Source organism: Rutilus rutilus (assembly GCF_951802725.1).
Source record: "Rutilus rutilus genome assembly, chromosome: 21".
In the NCBI taxonomy this organism is placed as follows: domain Eukaryota; kingdom Metazoa; phylum Chordata; class Actinopteri; order Cypriniformes; family Leuciscidae; genus Rutilus; species Rutilus rutilus.
In genome coordinates, this window is record NC_140226.1 from 19,861,197 (window position 1) to 19,883,405 (window position 22,209).

Genomic DNA, 22,209 nt, shown 5'->3' on the forward strand with positions numbered 1-22,209 from the left:
TATAAATAATACTTCCACTTGTGTGTGGACATTCAGCATCATCATCTCTGTTCTTCCTCTCTCTCTTTCTTCTGTATCTCAACCTGAAGCTACTGAAGTGAAAATATAATACAGTACAACAAAAAGAAAACAGAAAAGGCAGCAGCTCTTATCAGAGTCCTCTAGGGCACAGCCTGGCCATGGCCATCAGCATTAACATTAAAAAGACACAAAACAAAAGAAAACACTTTAGGAGAGAGAAACGGAAAGGGGAACAGGGAAGTCAAACATACAAGTAGATGTGCTGACAAAATGGTGTCACAGATTACAGAAGGGCATGGTGGGATACTGGAGGATGCCCAGGAGTGCTGTGGGGAGGGTGATAAGACAGAGGAGAAAGAAGATGATGTGGAGAGAGAGAGAGAGAGAGAGAGAGAGAGAGAGAGAGAGAGAGAGAGAGAGAGAGAGAGAGAGAGAGAGAGAGAGAGAGAGAGAGAGAGAGAGAGAGAGAGAGAGAGAGAGAGAGAGAGAGAGAGAGAGAGAGAGAGAGAGAGTGTAAGCAAGAGTGATAAGTAGCCCAAGGGGGGACCAAGGACAGTTGGACAAATATTTTTGTCCAAACTGGGTAGGACTTATAGACCACCTTAGACCAGCTTAACCACCTAAAGCTGGTGTGAGTCATTCCTGTCAATTTTTATGTCCCCATCATTCCTGTTGTCACGTTTACAGTAGTTTTGAGTTTAGTTTCATGTTCATGTTTTATTTCTTTTTTTTTATGTTTTGGTTCCTGGTTTTGTCATATGTGATCTTGCCCTCATGTGATCATCTTGTCTAATGTGTCATGTTCTGAATGGTTCCCTTGTTTCATGTGTCGTGTTCTGATTGGTTCTTGTTTCGTTCGTTTTGTCTGTTTGTTTGTTGGTTGTGATAGTTGCCTTGTCTAGTTGTTGTGTATTGAAATACGTATGCCGTTCCATGTTTCCATGCGTCAAGTTTTTGTTCATGGTTTGTTTCATGTTTTTGGACACTGTAAATAAACTGCACTTGGGTTCTCTTCACCATCGTCTTTGTCTGCTTCCACGTCAGCAAAGTTACACCTGTGATGGCAAGGCTGAATTTTCAGCATCATTACCCCAGTCTTCAGTGTCACGTGATCCTTCAGAATATAATCTAATATGCTGATTTGGTGATCAAGAAACCATTTTTTACTATTATCAATGTTGAAAACAGCTGTACTTAATATTTTTGTGGAAATCATGACACTTTTTTCAGGATTCTCAGAGTAATAAAAAGGTCAAAAGAATAGCATTTATTTGAAACAGAAATATTTTGTAACATTATAAATGTCTTTACTGTCAGTTTGATAAAAAAGTAAAATACTTTCTTAAAAAAAAAAAAATCTGACCCCAAACTTCTAAACAGTACTTTTTCAATCATTTTACCACTAGTGTGATTGGATTTTGACATTTTCTAGGCTGCACAAACATCCAAAAATGAAAACCTATAAATGAATTGTAAATCAAATAATTTTTCTTTTCTGTAAACAGAGAAAAATCAGAAGAGAACATATTTCTTTAATATTGTTTTAATTTAAAATGTAACTTTCCATCTGGCTTTGTTTTTGTAAAGATCCCTTAAACAAAAGTCATAGAGACAGAGCGACACACGTCATAATCGGAAAACCACGCCCACCGGGGGGGAAACAATCCAACCGTCTCCATTGACTTTGCATTATAGGAGGCTGCCTCCTTGTCATTTCTGACTAATGATAAACAAAGCAATGTCTAAAAGCTGCTATGTGACAAGGTGTACAGCAAACAAGCTAAAAAACCCAGAAATAGCTGTCGACCCCAAAAAACGAGCGTTTAAGGACACAAAAGTGGAGACAGGCTTGAACGAATGGGTAAATTGTGGGATCCTGACACTCAGTGTGCACTAAAAATACACTACGTTTGCAGTAAACATTTTGTCACTGGTAAGTCAAATATCCAAATGTCAGTTTTATATATTATATTTCTGTAAGCTAAGCTATCCCTGCCGCCGATTACGTTCCCCTCCAGTGGGCGTAGTTCTCAGAGTAATATGACACGATGCGCTGTGTCTCAAGTGCCTGTATCCACTTTCATTTAGTTTTTTTCGGTTTTTGGGGTCGACAGCTTATAAAAACTTATTTCTGTTTTTTCTTTTAGCTTGTTTGCTGTACACCGCATAGCAGCTTTTAGACATTGTTTTGTTTTTTGCTACAAGTCAGAAATGACAGGGAGCCAGCTTCACGCTTCAAAGTCAATGGAGACGGTTGGATTGTTCTGACAAATTTTCTTGCCATTATGTAAATAATCAAGCCATAATTACTTGATCTTAACCAGAGCATTTTTCTGAAAGTCTGCTATAATCTTTTATAGAAATACATTAGCTTAAATGTATTTACAGCCAGAAAACTATATTCAAGCAAAGAAATGATCTAAATTAGTCTATATATTCCCATCTGTCTGCTGTTAGCAGTTGAAATACCAAAGCTTCATACAAATTATACCGTATCATATCAGTTCACTCATCTATTTCTTTCCTCCACTTTCCCAGGTCCTCATAAAGGAAGAGACAAGTGGCTATACCACGCAACATGAAGGTGCCACTGAAGAGACACAAGGACAGAGTGGCGCCATGGTGCGCGCACACACACACACACACAAACTGCCTGAGTGTCTTTGAGAGAGGCCTCTATTCACATTCAGCAGGCAAATAATAGCGACTGACAGGCAAGCAGCTCAAAATGAGGTAAAGCTAATACTATTCATGTGAGAAGACATCTACAGTATGTCTGTGTGTGCGAGCGCGTGTGTAAGAGGTGTCAATCAGGGTCGTAAATGAAGTTGGGCAGCGTGAGTGACGTGGCCGGGGGGCAGGTCTGTCTGTCTGTCAAATGAGAAGAGAAAGGAATGAACAAAGTGTGAAAAACGAGGAGATCCCGACAGGGATGATCTGAAAAGGAAGAATCTACTCAAATTGTTGTTAAAGAGCAGGCAAGCGAGGTCACTGAGAGTTCAAGAGTTGAAAGGTTCAGACAGAAGGAAAAAAATAGAGAGTTTGAGACAGAGAAGATCGGCTCAAACACGTACAGGAGTTGCCAGCACTAACAGAGTTTTTTTAGCAGTGGTGCCATAGAAGAACCCTTTTTGGTTCCCAAAAGAACCTTTCTTAGTGTGAAGACCATTTTAATAATCTAAAGAAACTTTTGAACAATGGAAAGAATCCATGGAAGGTTCTTCATGATGATGAAATGACTGGTTATGTCCAGCATATGGCACTCGCATTGAACAAAGGTTTCTCTCCTCAACCACCACCAGTGTGCAGCATCCACTTGGATGATGCGATGGCAGCCACAGTACAACTCACCCCACACCAGCTGGAGAGGAGAGAGAGTGTTGATGGAGATTTTTAGGAGGCCATGATTGATAATAGTCAATGGAGGGAATTTGGCCAGGACACCGGGATTACACCCCTACTCTTTACAAGAAGTGCCATGGGATTTTTAATGACCACAGAGAGTCAGGACCTGGGTTTAACGTCTCATTGGAAGGACGAGACGTTTACAAAGAATCCCTGTTATGTCCGCGTGTTTTTGATTATCGCTGTTGTAATGTATTGGGAAGCCAGAATATGTATCCAACGACAGAAACATACATTAGCGAAACTCTTTGTCTGTCTGTTTTACGTACTGTTATTTTCTACAAACCATAGGCTATTACAAATGCATCGTCAGATTTAAGATGAACAGCGGTACAAGTGCGTGCCGAACCATGGTTGGAGCACGGAACGGTTATGCCCCTAAAATATATATGTTGATCAACATTTTAATAAAAAAAATATATATACTATTTCAAATAATGCATAATAATAATTGAAATAATAATTTCTTTTGCACTTTATCTTCATCAAAGGATCCAGAAAAACATGGTTTCACAGTTTCCACAAAAACATTAAGTAGCACAACTGTTTTCAACATTGATAATCATAAGAAATGGTTCTTATTTAGCTCAAATTTTGCTTTGGAATTTATTTTAAAAAAAATATGTAAAATAGAAAACCATCATTTTGAATTGTAATAAGACTACTGTTTTACTGTAAATCTTAAGAGACTTTCAAAAATCGTATTGACCCCAAATTTTGTACAGTAGTGTAAATATGCGTGTACAACTGTGCGTGCATTAATGATTCAGCTGTGCATTATGGGGGGGTAGTCATTTTGAGTGAGTCATTTACTTATTGATTCAACTGATTCATTAAAAAAAACATTCCTTTTTAGGAATGAAACATTTACTCACTGCATACCAATTTACATACTCATAAATACAGTCCTTGAATAGTATTTAGTGAGTCATAGAATCATTTACTCAACTGATTCATTAAAAAAAAAAAAACACCACAATGTGTAATTGGGCAATTTGCAGAAGTTAAATTTGCTGTGGTTAATTTAGAACTATTTTTATTGGTGAAGCAAAAAATATAGCAAGTTACTCAATAATAGTTTCTTAAATTAACTGCTAGCCTATATAAAAGCAATATTACCCTTTTCCATTCAGCATGAAAGACATTCCGGACAGTTGAAGGAACTGTCACGGTTGCGATCGGGCCAGTGCTACATGGTCACGAAAGTGTATAATTTGCAAACCCGCGTGCTGAGAAGTTTTGTGTGCTCACACACCCAAAGCGCGTCTGGTGCAAATATTAAAATGAATTCTCTTTCACGTCTCCCTGCGCCTAAACTGACAAATTCACACAGATTTGTCTCAAAATGCCCTCCTTTGCGAGTATCCAAGTAAACAGTTATAGCTTTTTATCCAAGTCGGTTGTGGCTTCAGTGAAATGTAGAGAAAGAACGCATGTGCATCGTTATATTGGGTCCGTGCATTAATCTTAAAGCGACAGCAGCCTAACATTCCTGCTGCTAATCAAACTACAAAAGACGACGAAATCACTCTCTGCTCTTTACTGAATAACGTTTCTGTAACTTAAATAAGGATTAACCTATTTAATTTGTACAGTGAGGATTATATGAAGTGTTATTTTCCAGACTCGATTTCTTTATTCTTTATTCAGTTTCTGTACTTGCCTACCTGAAAAACATTAAAAGCACTGATTATTTAATTTGTATCTTTGTTCTTTTGTATTTATTCATTTGTACTATTGCTTGCAGTTTAATTATTTGTTTTTATTTATTAAATGACTGTTTACTTGTCTTTAATAGTCTTTGAAATTTAGTCCGTAGTTTTAGCTGTGGTATCGAAATTGGAATCGAGAATTGTTAAATTTCTCTGGGATCTCAAATTGTAGGTGCCATAACCTTATTTATTACAATGCAAGGATAAATTGCTTTTTGTGGTGGGGTCAGTGAAAATGTAATCATTGAATTAACAATCGGGACATCAGAATCTATGTCCATCACACTCAGTTTTCTCAAAATCTGGGCAAAGCTGAGCCAAACCCATGTCAAATTGACTCAACATGTAGTTATATTATTATTATGTGTGTGTGTGTGTGTGTGTGTGTGTATTTATATGTGTGAATGTGTGGGTTTACAACAATTTAATACCCACAAACTTATATGACTGCATGTATGGGAGTTTTAAATTGAATGTCTAGGCTGGCTGTCTTGCTAAGCACTTAGATAAAGACAGCTTTGAATGAGCTTTGGTTTGAATTCTTCAATCCCGACAGGTCGGGTGTAATGCGATTCTTGTTAGCATAGCTGTAAACATGGGTGGTAATAGCCTGAGTCTAAAACACTCACAAGGAGGTCTAAGTACATCTGTAAACGTCATTAGAGCAAAATGATCAGGAGAAAGAGGGCCAAGAAAAGAACAGAAGACAGAAAAAAGGAGCGATGCCTTTTAAGCAGGTGTTTACCCAGAGACCTGGAGCAGAAAGCCAAACAGTGGGGGCGCGAGGTTGGGTCACACTTCTCAGAGCCAAGGAATTTCTTGTCATTTAAGAAATGGCGGGGATCTTTTTTTGTCTGCATACTCTGGGTTTTTTTCCCCTGTGACTTTCAAACACTAGACTAGAGTTTGTTTGTGAAATAAATTCTGGTGACCAAAGGTGAGTAAACATCAGCATCAACAAAAGCCAAAACCGCAAGGAGCCGCTAAACGACGGAGAAGCAGCTCTAGGAGTCTGTCTATCAGTGTCCAGTGCGGATGTTGGTGAGACAGGTGCTGGTGAGACAGGTGTCAGTGTGTCCGTGTCTTTGTTTTTGTTGTTGGATTTACTTTCTTTAATGTCCCTGCCAGCGTTCATCCCCTGACGTTTTGCGGTTTGGCCCTTTGACAAGGATGCGTGGAAGGAGAAGACCTCGGAACGTCGCGAGCAGCTGAAAGGTCAGGAGAATGTTCCGGACTTCACAGCAGCTCATTACGGAGAGTCTGCAGGATGCGGTCACAAAAAAATGACAACCTGTCAGTCCGGAATGGCAAAAGTTGACATGGTGGCAGCTACACAGCACATGCCTGCCCTTCCTCTCACTCTCTTTCCCTCACTCTCTTTTTCTTCAGGGTGACATCAAGAGTGATTGACCTCATTTAGACCTTTCAGAGTTATTTCTACATCATACCACACAGAGGACAAAAAAAAAAAAATCACATCCCCTGAGGTCTTTTTATGAAACACTGTCAAAAAATGATTTTTCAAAATTCTAAATAAAACCAAGCTTATTTGGAGAATGTTTAACATAAAAAATCTATTCCAAAATTAAACGTTTAATTCAATGTGTTACAGCACTTGCTGTTTCTTTATTTGTGAAATTTACTAGCAATTTCTGAGTGAAAACGGTTATATTTTTGTTTTAAAAATAATTAAATATATATAATTTACGCACCTCTCATGGTAAAAAAATCATGGGACCACTTATTTATATCCACATCCAACAATTTAGCCAAAAAATATATAAAATAATATAATATTTTTTATATAATTTTAAACTTATTAAATATAATTTCTGGCATCAATAAGAATTGCCATCCGTCAAACAAAAAGATAGTCCCATCCCCAATTCCTGCCATTGGTGGAGCCAATGTTGCCGAGTCAGGCTGGTTGAGATCCGTGTAAAAAAAAAAACCTGATTACTAGCAATGCACAATTTTCACAGACTACACTGACATTTGAAGTATAACTTGTAATGAAATGTTATCTTTTTCTCCAGGTGTTTTGCCCGTCTGGATAAGAGTCTTGCCCTCTCTCTGACCCCTAAAGCCTTCACCACGGACAGAGACGAGACACAAAGTTATTTTCAATTTAAAATAAAGGTCGGATTTTCCTGTGTGACCCTTGACCTTTGAGTTTGAGCATCATCATGTGAGTCTGTGAGCGGGTGAGAAGGAACAGAGAGCAGGCGGAAAAGGAGTGCTGGGTTGGACTGGGAATTCTCTGACACCTGGTGGAGCTCCATCTGACAAAAAAACAGACTGATCAACCATGCATACACAAAACACACCCACCCGTGTGCCCCTCTACAAACACAATGGCTTCGACTCTAATGGGATGCCCATTTGATGTTAAACCCAGCACACACACTCCCTGCTATTCTATCCATGGCTGCTACATGTTGTATTTGACTGATGATAGTCAACACATACACGTTTCCCCTCTTCCTCTTTATATGGGAAAATCCTCAAATGCAGGCAGCTGGCCCCAGGTCAGTGGACACAATGGCAGGGAAGTGCATTGCTGTGTCAAGCCCTGTCTTGTCAGATCCTATATCAGCTTTCCCAAGCAGGGGCCCGTGGGGCCGGGCCTAAAGCTCAGAGAGTATTCTGCAGCAGTTAAAGAATTAAAATGGTTGTCAGAGATCTCATATTTCAGACATCACCCTCTCCTGATGAACTAAATGAGATGGTCCTCGCCAATCAGTTGTGTGACTAAGAGCCAGTGCGAGTGACGTGGACTGAGTCTTACTTGAGAATGTGTCATGCCTCTGCCGCGAGTTACATCACTTTGACGGCCTAAAATGCTCCTATGAGACAAGTGTACAACATAAGAACAACATAATTATCAATGTTTTTGAGTTTCATATTGGTGCCACATCACAATTTAATCCCAGGAAACAACTGTTGAGAGCAAAAAAAATAAAAAAAATAATTTTTTTTTTTTTTTTTTTTTACAGAAATATACTCTAAATATTTTTTGGGACATTTTATACACATATCATATTTGTGGATTGGTGAAAATGTTGTCATGGCAAGTAAAAATATTTAAGGAAAAAACCTGTAAGCATTATGTTTATGTTTTAAGGTCTGGTTTAAAAGTTTCCACAAAGGAAAACAGACAATTGTGTTGTAGCTTGCCTTAAACCTATCAAATCCCATAAAGCCAGACACTGTTTATACAAACACATTGATACCTACTGTATATAAACAGAAAAAACATTTCAACACTGTAAAATCAGTACTATACTGTAATAACTATATTTTTAGTATATTTTATAGCTTTTTTTTGGTCAGACAAATGGCACTGGACTCACCCAAACCACACACACAAACACCTGCATACAGTACATGCGAGCAAGCTTTTTTTGGAGGACCCGACTACACCGTCATCCAGACAGGAGGCTATGGTTGGCATGACAATGCTATCCCAACTAACATCTGTACGGTAACTTAGGGCACAACGACTACAGGCCTAATCCCTACACTGACTGAGAGAAGCACAAACAAAAAAATCAAACCTCAAACTCAGGACCCGGTCCAGGATGCTCACTGTCTCTCTGTTTCTCCATTTCTCACCATTGTGCAAGAGAGTGTGAAGGCCAGGACTGCCTGTCCAGTTTAAGGGATTTGAATTAATGCAACATGTTTTGATTGCTGGACAGCTACAGTCGAACACAAAGGGCGACTTGAACAGCACCAGCCTCTGATCCCCAAGGCAATGATTCACTCCTTTAGATGAGTGCAGTGGATGTGTAAGACTCTAAGAAGAGCACTGTTGAAGCAAGCAACAAAATAACAAAAAAGACCAGAGACCAAACACAATGCAACGTTGAAGTGGGTTATGGTTATGTGTGGCCCGTCAGCACACTCCACTGTCACGCAGAGAGAACTACAATCTAGGAGATTCACCACCATCTACGGCAAAACTGATCTAAAGCCTGCTGTTTAACAAGAACCAATACACACACACACACACACACAAAATAACAATTAATAATATAACAAAATATCATATATAACTTTAAAATGATTTTTTATTATACTTTCTCATTTTATTTTATGTTATTGTTGTGTAAAAAATAATATGTACCCTTATGCTAAGGAAAAGGCACATTATACAGTCAGTCAAATTAAGTTGACACCAATATCTCAGCGGATTTCATGGCATGTTTACCAGACACAGAAGAGGATAGACAGGGTGATTGACAGGTGGAGGGCGGGAACTGCTTTATAAGCAGGTGAAGTGTGTGCTTTCACTTTGATCAGATTGTGTGTTTGTGTGTGTGTGTGTGTGTGTGTGTGTGTGTGTGTGTGTGTGTGTGTGTGTGTGTGTGTGTGTGTGTGTGTGTGTGTGGCTGCCAGGCATGGGAAAATTTGAGGCTGACAGAGTGTGTAGTTGACAGGCATGGGGAAGTCTCGGGTTGAAAAAGCATTCTTGAGTAAATACTCCTGAGGGCTTTGTTGTTTGAAGCTAAATCAAAGAGCACTTAGAATGATCACGAGCCAGGAGAATCAAGCTGTACATTTGTGAAACAATGTGACAACCTGAAATGCGGCTGTCTTAAAAACCCCTAAAGGAGGAGAAACTAAACACTCGCTCAATTACTTCCAGCCAGGTTTCAAGGGGCTGGAACTAAATGTAGTGCCTTCAAAACTCCAAACAAGTGCAGGTTAAAAATGAGCACAATTAAAATAGAACCATTCTGTGATTTGTGGAACATAAAGGTTCGAACTCAAAGGTGATTCTTGTTTATCATTTTGTTGCATTTATGTTTGTTATAGGAATTACACTACAAAACTAGTGCTACACTGACACCCATTGTTCACAAGGCGGAACTGCAGTTTAAACTTCGGACACCAGAAAAATTATCGAAGATCCTGCTAAGGAATAAGTTCAATGATGGACATCACAGTTCTCACGTAACCCCATTGAGAGACAGCACATTATCAAGATGGTTTTTGCTAAAAGATAATGGAAAAGAAGAGATAACAGTTGTCTGGTTAGGGGTTTTGGTGAGTCACTGACAGACAGTCCCAGATCACCAACAGATACCACTGCCTTTGAATAAAGCAGTTCATTGTAATACAGAGAGAATAAAAACATATTTAGAATCACAAAATACGGGTATGTGAATCTTAATCCAATCAACATGGATTACAAAACGTCCATGTACAAATAATACTTGGCACTTTCATAGTGCCAATTCCGTAATTTGTACCATGGGTGAATGCTGATGGTTTCAGTTAAAAAGACAAACAAACAAAAAGATCCAACGTCTATGGAGCAATGATACAACCATACAGTTAAATGACACTTCTGAAATCAACTGTATATGGGGTCAAAATGCCACTGAAATTGAAATGTTCAAAAAAAATTCCAGATTTTTCTTTCATATTTTGTGTGTACACTAAACGTTTGAGAACAATAAGAATTTATTTATGTTTTTGAAAGAAGTCTTATGCTCATGAAATAAGCTATGCTGCATTTACTTAATTACATATTTTTATAATTTAAAATAAGTATTTTCTATTTGAATCTATTTTAAAATGCAATTAATTCCTCTGATAGTAAAGACAAATTTTCAGCAACATTACTCCAGTCTTCAATGTCACATGATCCGGAAACTCTTTATAATAAGGTCTCATTTGTTAACATTAGTTAATGTATTAACTAACATGCACTAACAATGAACTAACAAAATTAACATCAACTAAGATTATTAAATGTTGTAGAAATCTTGTTCATTAGTTCATGTAGTAGTTAATAATGTTAACTAATGAAACCTTATTATAAAGTGTTACCCATGATCCTTCAGAAATCATTATAATATGCTAATCTGCTGCTCAAGAAACTTTTCTTATTGTTATCAATGTTAAAAACAGTTGTGTTGCTTTTATTGGAGCAGAAACAGTGATACTTTTTTTCAGGATTCTTTAATGAATACAAAAGTTAAAAAGATCAGCATTTATTTGAAACTGATCTAGGCTATTTAAAGGCAGGGTAGGTAGGAATTTTATAAAATACTTTTTTCCAAATTTGTTTAAACTTTCTATATATATCAATACATAATTAAAATGTAAGTACTCTGAAAAAAAGAGTATAAAAATCGCGTGACTCTAGACCGTTTAATCTGTGTTAAACACAGCTCATTATTTCCATTCGGGACGAAACAAAGGATTGGCTTAGGCAACTGTCACTCTCTCTCGCAACCATAGCAACCACCCTTTTGCCACGGGATCTGCCCACTTGCGCGCGCACGTTTGATTTGAGGAATTCAAAAGGCACGGAACCTAGGAGCAAAACAATGGCAGAGAAAGAGCAATCAAAATTCACATTACCAGCAAACAAGGCTAAAAAAGGAAGACAAAAGGTTTTAAAGAAAGGCTTTGTGCTTTCTGTTTTGAGGTCTCTGTGAAAGTTTGAAAGTCTTTTAGTGCGCTTTCAGAGCGCTCGCGTCCATAATGGAGAACTGTCACGTAATATTGTTTTTCCTCATAAATGCAAGACTTTTTTAAAAAGACAAACCATACATTTTTGAAAAAATAAAAAAGATGGATTTATAGCGTTTTGGGGAAAAAAATGGATGGATTTATAGCGTTTTGAAAATATATATATTTTTTTTTACTTTGAATTGATCATCAACAATATTGTTGTTTGATTTAATAATCACTGTTGCAAGAGATACCTAGTTCCGTTTTTCTTTTCTTTTTTAGTGAGTGGAAAAAGTAGGGGCTACCTCAGATTCTGTTTAGTTAGCTCGGATCCTTTATTGTTTTTTATTTTTCTAAAGCCTACAATAATAGGTCAAATGCAGCAAGTCAAAAGACCAACTGGACCTTCTTTGCCAGTTTGCACACATTTCTTTGAAGGATGGCAAAAATATCGCCTGAATATCGATATCGAGATATTGGGAAAAAATATCGAGATATTCATTTTTGTCAATATCTCCCACCCCTACATGCAGAACACCATATATGTTATGAATCTTACACGAAATTCATCTTCATCACAATGTAACTGATGGTAATGGAAAAACGTGTATCAATGCAACCTGTTTTTAGCTTTGCCTTATAGATATAACTACCTCGTTAGCGAATCAAAAAATATATATTTTAAACTTTACCAATATCAATATGCTAGCTTGATAGTGAGTACTAAAATACATCTTATTTGTTTATATTCATAATGATAAAGTTAGATTTTTTTATTACATGTGATTCGGACATGATGTCACTACATGCACTGTGCTCCTTCCTCTCCGCTCGTCTCAGGTAAATAATGCGTCTTCCAGCTCAGCGGTCGGAGTCGCACGTTCATGTGTTTTGGGGGCGTGGCTTTGGAAGGAGCCCAGAAGGGAGGGGGTGGAGTGAATGGAAATAATGAGCTGTCTTTAAAACAGTCGTGAGAGGTCTACAGACACTCGATTTTTATACTTTCTTTTTCAGAGTACTTACATTTTAATTATGTATTGATATATAAATAAAGTTTAAACAAATTTGGAAAAGAAGTTTTTTAGACAATTCCTACCTACCCTACCTTTAATGCCATGCTGAATAAAAGTATTCATTTCTTTCAGGAAAAAGTCTTACATGGAAGTGTAACTTTTTATTTATTTCATATCATTCAGTTCATTCCTGACACATGGATAGTATAAATAAACATACTGCCTAAAAAACAGTCAAATATATCTTCCTTCACTTTCCAAAAAGCTATGTTGGTCTGACCTCAGGTCACGTTAAGAAAGTTTAAGAGGTCAAAAACTTCATTTTCACACTCTCTCACCCAAACCCTCAATATCTTTCCTCTTTCACCTTTCTTGTAGCTCACTCAGGCACTGAAGTGATAACACATCCCACAGTGCACCTCTTTATTAGTTATAGTTTGATGAGGTCAAAGAGTGCAGATGTTCTCGGATACCATGCAGGTATTGTTTTGATTTTCTCTCTCTATGCACAGACCATGAATATCCTATTCATTTCACCAGGTACAGCGTGAGCATTATACACAATAACAAACATTCCTACTGACGTGACACAAGCAATGCAAAATCCACAAAATCTGTGAAAAACAGCACAGTTAAAAAAAAAATTTAAAACAAGATGCAGAAACCAGCTAAAGTCGCTAGAGCGTGAGTTGATAGATGCACTGAATCAGGGACAGCATCTGAAACATGACAGCTGAGATATGACTTTATAATCCACAAAGAGAAGCCTGAAATCAGGCAACTTTTTATTTATTTAAACTAAGAGTACTGAAAAACGTTCAGCTCAGTAAGTCTTAATTGTTGAAAAATTAATAAAAAGAGTATCTCACAAATGCTTGATAATAATTAGTGTTTCATACAAATACAAATCCGCCCCTGCCCTTTTCGGGTGCAGTCAATCTGTTAATGATTTAATTTGAATGAAATTTCATTTTCAATAGTTTGACATGGAGAGACCTGACTAACATCTAGCACAGATTAAGGTCTTAAAATGGGGGGCTTGTTGAAGCAGGCCTGGATTATTCTAGAATTTCAGTTTTCACAGGGTGCAATCTGATACTGCGCTACTAAAATATTTCAAAACTGCATTTGCTAGTGTGACAATCCTGTCATGGTTAAGAGCAAAGATTGTGTGATTTAAAGGTTAACAGGCCTATGTTTTCCAAAGTGATCTGATACACAGATAGCTGGAACTTACAATAGTTTGCAAAAAAAAGAAAACAAAAAGAAAGCATGCATAAAAATAACTTCTTATTGTAGTAACAAACTTATAATTTGACAAAAGTAAATGCCTAAAACTGTATTGAACACAGAAAATAAATCCATCTTTAAATACAGTAGGCCTAAGGGGCAGTAAATACAGTAGGCCTAAGGGGCAGTAAATACAGTAGGCAGTTTACACAGAACGGTTTTTTTTTTTAACGCGAGACACGGGCAGTGGGATGGGGAAAACGCAAGATCTCGAGAGATGCATTTTTTTAAAGTTTAACTGATTTTAACTTGAAGCACCACATTTTTAAAACGTCTTGTCGTGCGCGTCTGCACTGCAAAAGACGCAAGAGCAATGGTTATAAACGTCCGTCCAGCGCACATTTACATAGAAAAACACTGGAAAAGTATTGGAATGGAAAAACACGTTCTATGTGAAAGGCCCTGAACTAAGCCTGTTATACATTTTCAAAAGAATTAATACTATTTAATTGTATACGGTATATGAATAGTCTAAAATCAATTAATATATGTTTAATGATTAATAAATATTAACTAATCATTACATTTTATTCTGCATCAATACAATATCTCTAGCCTATCCCATAAGCATAATTCAAATTTTTATAAGTTACATTAAAACTTCTTACTGTAGTTTCTGACTAAAATAATGTATTTCTTTATAACAAAATATGCATTATATATATTGTAAAGGCGTGAAATTTGACCTTTTACAGAAAACTGAAGGTGTTATAAACACCACAGAACACAGCATGAATGAAACAGCCAGAGGGAGAGAGAAAGAAAGAAAGAGAAACAAAAGAAAGACAAGAAGGTAGGCAGGCTTAGATGTTTTAAAAAATTTCTTCTATAAAATATTCTCAATAATACTCTATTCCAAATATATTAAATGCATAAAACTATATCCAGTGATCCGGCAGCAATTGTTTAAAAAGTATTAAAAAGCACTCGTAAACTGTGTTGTGGAGAAGAGTGTTTGGTGTTGTTCTGTGCATGAACATCACATGAAAAAGCAACATTATCCTCATCTCCTTTGTCAAGCAGTTTGTAATGAGCCTGTAATGAGTTCATGTAAAATGCAGCAGGGAGATCATCTATCTCACCCAGAGCAAGGGTCCTCACAGCACTGAACTGATACAGAGGCCCTATATCAACCTCTCAATATACAGTAGAAGGGAGCGAAGGCCATCTATCATAAAGATATACAGGTTGTGTGTGATGACATGGCTGCTCTCTGCTGTGTATTCAGACAGAATAAAGAACAGATCAGTTGTATAAATTCTTTTTGTTAGTACAACAGTTAGAAGAAACTATCTGACAATTACTAGCCTCCTCCTTACTAACTGAAAATATTTTTTCAGAATGGCGAAATAGCCTTATGGTTTAATAACTAACTCCTGCATCCCAAAACAGGTTTGGGGTATATCCATAAGTTTGTAAGGGATACAAGATAGGCTATAACCTAGTGTTGATAGTTTCTGACGTTCCTTAGCCTATCAGATAATTACTAGTAGGCTATATTATCTGTTAACTACGAGAAATAACAGTATATATTCCAATTATCTCTTAACACACTCTCAACAAAACCACAAGCCAGCACAGAATTCAGTGCCGAGACTGCCGACAGCACAGTGAACCTTGACCGTTCAGGTGAACCGGTCCGGCCCGAAGTGGTGGTGGTAACTGTTAGTCCGCCCACTTGCGACATATCTGACTGCTGCGAATTTAAATTTTTCGGGTGAGACGAGAAAAAAACTACACACCCATTGTTTTGCACTGTACAACAGCTTCTACTAAATTAATTTACCACACACATGTATGATTCACCACTTCAAATACTCCAGTACACAGGCTGCTCTGACTCATTCATAGACTTACCGATTAGTTCACAAATAATCTGTTGATCTCCACTTGACTGAATTGATGCCAAAGGTGCCGTGTGTGTTTGTTGCCAGACGACTGCAAATGAACCTTCAGGAGAAACGCTTGTAAAAATTAAACTGTTGCCGTTAAAGGCTATCTCCTTCACTTGTGTAACTTTTAAACATTTTCACACTATATTTTAGACTAGAGTAGGCTATGTTAGCTGTTGCCATTGACATGTTCATGATTTCAACAGTGTCTAAGCAACGGACGCAACTGTAAACTCTCCATCACTGTTTACTTTTCTCCCGCGTTCTTTTCCCAAACACTACGGTAAACTTTAATATCTTCCGGGTTGTTCCAGCAGTCTGGATCAGGATGAATTTATAGTTTACAAACCCCCGACAGATTCTTTAAATAATTAGTAGTTTTTTCGAGAAATGTTTTGGTTATTTTTCATTACTGCTTTACTGTCCAATTAGGCCTACACTTACACATATATTTAAATATTAAACCATTAGCACCTTCATTTCGCATAAACGGCTTTATTATATGTTATTTATGAGCAAATCATGTTTTTTCACATACAATAATCTTACTACGTTATACCACAGCGAATTGTTCTTGAGAGTCGGATCCTTTGATTTGTTCATGAATCGAACTGAATCGGTCCGAGCAGCTCTTTGAACGTTGTCAATTTTCTAAATCAAATAGCAGAAATGCTATATACAACACAGGCCTACTGAAAATATGTATAATGGATAGTAGGCTATTTTATTTGAAGTGCACGTACTAATAATATGTGCAGCGCTGTTTATTGTAAATCAGTATGTTATAGCATTTCTGCTATTTGATTATTCAAAAGATTTAATCTTTTTTTTATTTAATACAAAAAAAAAAGAAAAGATTCTAACATAAATGTTAAACGACTTTTTTATGACCTGAATAATGACTGCAAACAAACAGGGTTTTTGTATTTGTGCTTTGAAACGAACTGTTTAAAAGAACCGATTCGCTGTGATAAGTCGAATGTCCGATTAGTGGAAAAGGGTCCGTTACCTTAAGTATTTTATAGGAACTGTAGTCTTTATTTCAACAAAATGAACGGCTGTACGGCCACTAAAAACTACATTTCCCAGTAGACACTTGAAACGCAGGTGCAGCGACAACTTGTTGCCTCGTGAGAGAAATAGGGGTGACCTCCGCAATCACCAGAGTAGTGGAAAAGCCTCTGTCATTCTAAACCAGCTGAAAATGGTAAGACAAATAATATTCCAAATTTATATGAAAGCATTTCACTGTCAATATATGATCATGTTAGCGGAAGGTGACCGTTTTGTTAAGTCTTACTTTAAGAATTATAGCAGAACCTAAACTTTTGCAGTTATCTGTTAGATCAGATGTATAATGTACAGTTCGGAAAGCAAGAATTGCATAATGTTGATTAGAACTAGTCAGAATATAACAGTCAAGAACTTTTGTTTCCACATGATGTTCCTTATATCAAACAGTTAAAGGCATTTTGAGGTGTATTAACGCTATGATAAGTCATAGATTAGTGATTCTGAATAGAATGCAGATACATTAATTTGCAACAAATGAAGGTTTCTGCAGAAGTGCCAAATGGTGAAAGGGAATTATTTGAAGAAATGTATAAATTGTCTCCCAGTTTAAAAATATCCCACTCAGCACTTCATTCTGGCAGAGTTTGCCAGGACTATTTATGTTCGTGGTGAGCCTCCTGAGCTTCTCTGTCCTGAGTGGTTGATTAAGATCACTGTTATTTTCTTTGCTACCTTACATGACATCTATTGTTTATAATTCTATCTCTCTTGTTTCGCTGTAGGCTGAGCCTATTAGAGTCCTGGTTACCGGCGCCGCAGGGCAGATTGCATACTCTCTGCTGTACGGCATCGCAAAGGGAGATGTCTTCGGTAAAGATCAGGTAAAGGCAGGATTTGGATTATGCAATGTCCCGTCACATCCAATTAAAGGATGTTGTATATCATTCATGCTGTTTGACTAATTCCAGGAATAGGCACCATATATGTCTTTGACAGCCCACATCTCTTAGGTGCAGGTCAAAACTATATTGTGACAGTTATGCAAGTAATGCACTAACGTTCACTTTCCCTCTCTCTTTCAGCCCCTCGTTTTGGTTCTGTTGGACATTACTCCCATGTTGCCTGTGTTGGAGGGTGTCGTTATGGAGCTGCAGGACTGTGCCCTCCCACTTCTGAGAGGTACACTCGCACAGAATCGACTGTCATGAGGCCCTGTGTTCTCTAGTCTTTGTGCCAGTTATGCAGTCTTAAAGGCCTGTGTTTTCACTGCACAAATGACGAGAGCTCAGAGCAATCTGATTGGCTGCCTGTATGATCCCCAGCTGAAAGGGCAGCTAAACTTAGAATTGTGGTTCCCATCAGAGGATGGTATGGGAAGGTTGATAGTATGTGAGCTGTCAAGTGCATGGAACAAAACTAACAACCAAAGACTCTGGAGTGCCAAACTAGATGGGTGAAACAAAATATGCCATTGGCTACATTTCACCCCAAAGAAAAAATGCAGTGGCTTTATGTATATATATAAACAATATATTTGCATTGTGAGATTACATTCTTAACAATCACCTTTACTCAATTTTTTTTTTATGTATAATAAATACATGTCAGTTCAACAAATATTACCATGATATATACTTAATGTAATGTAAATAATACATTAGCATTTCAATTATTATTTCATAAATTCACATTTAATGAAAATGGGAGATTTTTTTTTATTTGTGTTAATAAGAATTAAGCTAATGATTGTATTCAAGTAGTATTTCAGCTGTTTATATCAGTCTGAAACAAGTTATAATAAAACAAATTAAAAACTTTTTACAACAGTAATAGCTGACTCTTTTTACATATCATATCAAGTTTTAATACTGAGGTTTTTCACATTATTCAGGTTCTTTAGTTCTGAGATTCTTCTAAAAAGTGTGTTGTCTTGTGACTCACTGAGTGTTGCTGGTGTTGTTTACCCTTCATCTACTCTGTACCACTGTCTGTCTTTTTGTTTCAGAGGTCATCCCCACCGATAAAGAGGACGTTGCATTCAAAGATTTGGATGCTGCAATCCTGGTGGGCTCGATGCCAAGGAGAGACGGCATGGAGAGAAAGGACCTACTTAAGGCCAACGTTGCCATCTTTAAGGCTCAGGGGGAGGCACTAGACAAGTATGCAAAGAAAACAGTCAAGGTGAATAACCGTGACCTAATTAAGTGCTTGCACAGTTGGAAGAATTAAAGTTAATCAAGTATGAAGGCAGTATTTTGACCCTTATGTTTTAATATGCAGGTTTTAGTTGTTGGTAACCCAGCCAACACTAACTGTCTGATTGCGGCCAAATCCGCCCCGTCCATCCCCAAAGAGAATTTCTCCTGTCTGACACGCCTGGATCACAACAGGGCTTGCTCTCAGGTAAAACACCCCCTTGCTGGATGGTCCTAGCCTGGGAAAACGCAGACAACTTCCGGCAAATTTAGATTTGCTCTGCAAGTAGTCTGGGAAAGAGCTCATTCAAGCCCATTTCTAATCCGTCGAAATCGCAGCACCAATCAGAAACGTTGGGGCGGGCTTTCCACGATGACGATCGCTCTGGTTGGTTTTAGGTCTATCCAATTGCAGCAACTTTTAAATGCATTATTATATTCAAATTGCAAACACATGAGGACAGTCTCCATGAAAGACCCATTGGCAGATGAACGTGCTACTACATTTCTCTCCGAAACGGTAGGAAATTAAATTAGATTTAATAGAGGATTTTAACTGTGACAAGATGATTGACAGATCAGTTTACGTGACAGGATGCACGCGACAGATCCGTCCGATAAAGATGACGAAGTAGTATGTCCCAAAGCTTGCCTACTTTTATGGCGTAGTGTAACTTAGGCGAATTGGGACGCAGCATATGGCTTTACACGATGACGATCGCTCTGATTGGTTTTTAGGTCTATCCAATTGCGCCCAGAGGCATTTGAGCGACGTCCGTTGGTGACGCCCCTTTGGAAATGAGTTATTAATGAAGCTTTGCCAGACCATAACTCAGTTACTACTGAGAATGGTCTGGTTTTAACCAGGCTAGGATGGTCCACTAATGGAGCACAATACAAAGAGGTGAAAGGATTCAATTTATACCCACTAACTTGTACCACACAATGTGTCCTCTAGGTGGCAATGCGTTGTGGAATTTCAGCAAACGGTGTGAAGAATGTGATCATCTGGGGAAATCATTCGTCTACGCAGTACCCTGACGTCCACCACTGCAAGGTGATTGTGCAGGGAAAGGACGTGACTGCCTTCGATGCAGTGAAGGACGATACCTGGCTGAAGGGAGAATTCATTTCTGTAAGTGTTGTCTGCTATGACTTCCTCCTCCTGTAGAGGTCACTGTTGGCCTATTTACTATGCCACATTACTGAGTAAGCAAGAATATTCCAGTATGTTTATTAGCATTCATGTGTATGACATTAGTAATAAGAAAGTCAGTTTAAGTTGGTCCATTGTAACAACATTCAGTTTGCACATGACTACTGACTGGAAAAATCTGATCATAATCTTTTTATTGTTATTCCACTCTTCCTCTGTTTCACAGACAGTGCAGCAGCGTGGTGCTGCAGTCATTAAGGCCAGGAAGCTCTCCAGTGCCATGTCAGCCGCCAAGGCCATCTGTGACCACATGAGAGACATCTGGACAGGCACTTCCGAGGTCAACTTTCTTTTAGGGCCCTGGCCCCCTAGTTGAGAGTTACTGTTGTAGATTTTTGATTGCATCTTAAAAGGAATCTCTTAATGATTTCTACTCTAAAGTTATGTGTTTACCAGCCATTTCTGACACAAGAAGGCTCAAAGTTAGCCTAATAAACAGGGAAGAAATAAGACCTAAACTTCTGTTAGCAATAGCCAAGCAATAGGAAATAAAAATGCCCAAGGACTGTGTAATAACATTGTACATTTGCTCATTAGTCTTTTTTCCACTCCCATTAAAAAAACAATGAGTAACATTATTAAGTAGTTCATTTAATTAAGTAAATAATTTCATCTTCAGTATGATGATTGCATAATATGATAGTTGAATTGAAGTGTTCTCTGCTTATTGTTTGATATTGCACACAAGGCAACAACTTTATTTGGACTGATGCTATACATTTTTATTGGGAGGCCACTTGTTATGAACTCTTCTAGCATTTGTTTTATAGGGTGAGTTCATCTCTATGGGTGTCTATTCCACTGGAAACTCTTACGGAGTACCTGAGGACCTAATTTACTCATTCCCTGTTTCAATCAAGGTTTGTCATGAAACTTTTCCAAAATCTGTGTCTGATATCTCTTCCTTAATCTCCACACCATGGCCTTATTTACTGAGATCAATCCTGAGATCAAATTCATATTCACATCTATTCATCATACTCTAATCAACTAGAAAAGTATGATTTTAGCCACCATTGCAACATTTCTCTTTTTCTTCAGGGCAAGACCTGGAAGATTGTTGATGGGCTGGCCATCAACGACTTCTCAAGAGCCAAGATGGATGCAACAGCAGCAGAATTAGTGGAGGAAAGAGACACCGCTGTCTCTTTCCTGGGTGTGTGACTGGAAACCCAGCCATATTCACCACTCTTAGATGCCCAGAAAACTCCAGAAGCACGTTTGTGAAACACTCCAGAAAATCTTTATCTCCCCCTGAAACTGTTACAAAATTCTAGAACTGTATGTACTTGAAATCCTGGATTTTGGCTGATTTTTCAGAATTGGAACCTAGTCTTGTTGTTTAGCAGGGACTTCGGTTGTTTCTCTTCCTGTTTTTGGTTTTCCATCTGAGCACAGCTGTCATGTAAGCAGAAACAATAGTCTAAAACAAGATGTTATTTATTTGTAGACTGCCCTTTCTAATTCAAAGCTGCATAAAGGAGGAACAAAGCCTGGAAAGGACTCAGAGTACATAAATTAGGTCCTTCTTTGTCATTTTCCAGCCTTTACTGAAATTTCAACTGTTACATGTCTGACAGGAGTTCGTCAGAAATGAACAAGGAATGTTTAATGTGTTAAAGTGCTTTGGCAGTGCGGTTACTGTAACAGATTTTATATGTATCCAGCAATAAAAACTAGACATTAAAATGCATACTTGCACTTATTTTTAAAATACATCGTTTTCCTACATTAATAAATCAATCATTTGCACACTGCCGTTTACACTGAATTGGTGCTCAAAATTTGTTATATTATGACCACTGTATTGTCAGTATTGTAGTGTTAAGAGTCAGGATACTTTTTGTGTTCTTGACCTCACTTAGAAATATTAGAAAAACAAAATATTGTACTTGTTCTCTGACACATTACATTCTGTATGAAAGGAGAGTTAAACGTTCTGCACTGCAAGGTCATTGGTGTGAGACTGCAGACGTGGCC

General features: G+C 37.7%; 2 protein-coding genes across 6 annotated transcripts in view; one reads left to right on the forward strand and one right to left on the reverse strand.

Annotated features, from left to right (window-relative positions):
• Positions 1-22,209, reverse strand: part of wdpcp (WD repeat containing planar cell polarity effector) — a 75,558-nt gene that overhangs the window by 51,468 nt on the left and 1,881 nt on the right. The window contains exon 1 of one of the 5 annotated variants that reach the window (XM_084393293.1): positions 15,770-16,070. The exons of 3 other annotated variants lie outside the window; for them this stretch is intronic. The gene's annotated coding sequence lies outside the window, so the exon portion shown is untranslated. Of the gene's footprint in view, positions 1-15,769; positions 16,071-22,209 lie in introns of those variants that run through there. One more of the 5 variants, XM_084393295.1, reaches the window with a different exon arrangement.
• Positions 16,759-21,918, forward strand: mdh1ab (malate dehydrogenase 1Ab, NAD (soluble)). The gene is made up of 9 exons (XM_084393307.1): positions 16,759-17,011; positions 17,601-17,699; positions 17,901-17,997; positions 18,824-18,999; positions 19,099-19,221; positions 19,972-20,148; positions 20,396-20,509; positions 21,000-21,089; positions 21,271-21,918. Exons 1-9 carry the CDS (start codon positions 17,009-17,011, stop codon positions 21,391-21,393), a joined length of 1,002 nt encoding a protein of 333 aa, XP_084249433.1. The 5' UTR covers positions 16,759-17,008; the 3' UTR covers positions 21,394-21,918.

Bases quoted from the DNA above. Each gene is read 5' to 3' on its own strand.
- mdh1ab (XM_084393307.1), top strand. The intron at 17,998-18,823 runs GTACACTCGCAC...TTTTTGTTTCAG, and splicing joins TGCCCTCCCACTTCTGAGAG to AGGTCATCCCCACCGATAAA. The intron at 19,000-19,098 runs GTGAATAACCGT...TTTAATATGCAG, and splicing joins ATGCAAAGAAAACAGTCAAG to GTTTTAGTTGTTGGTAACCC.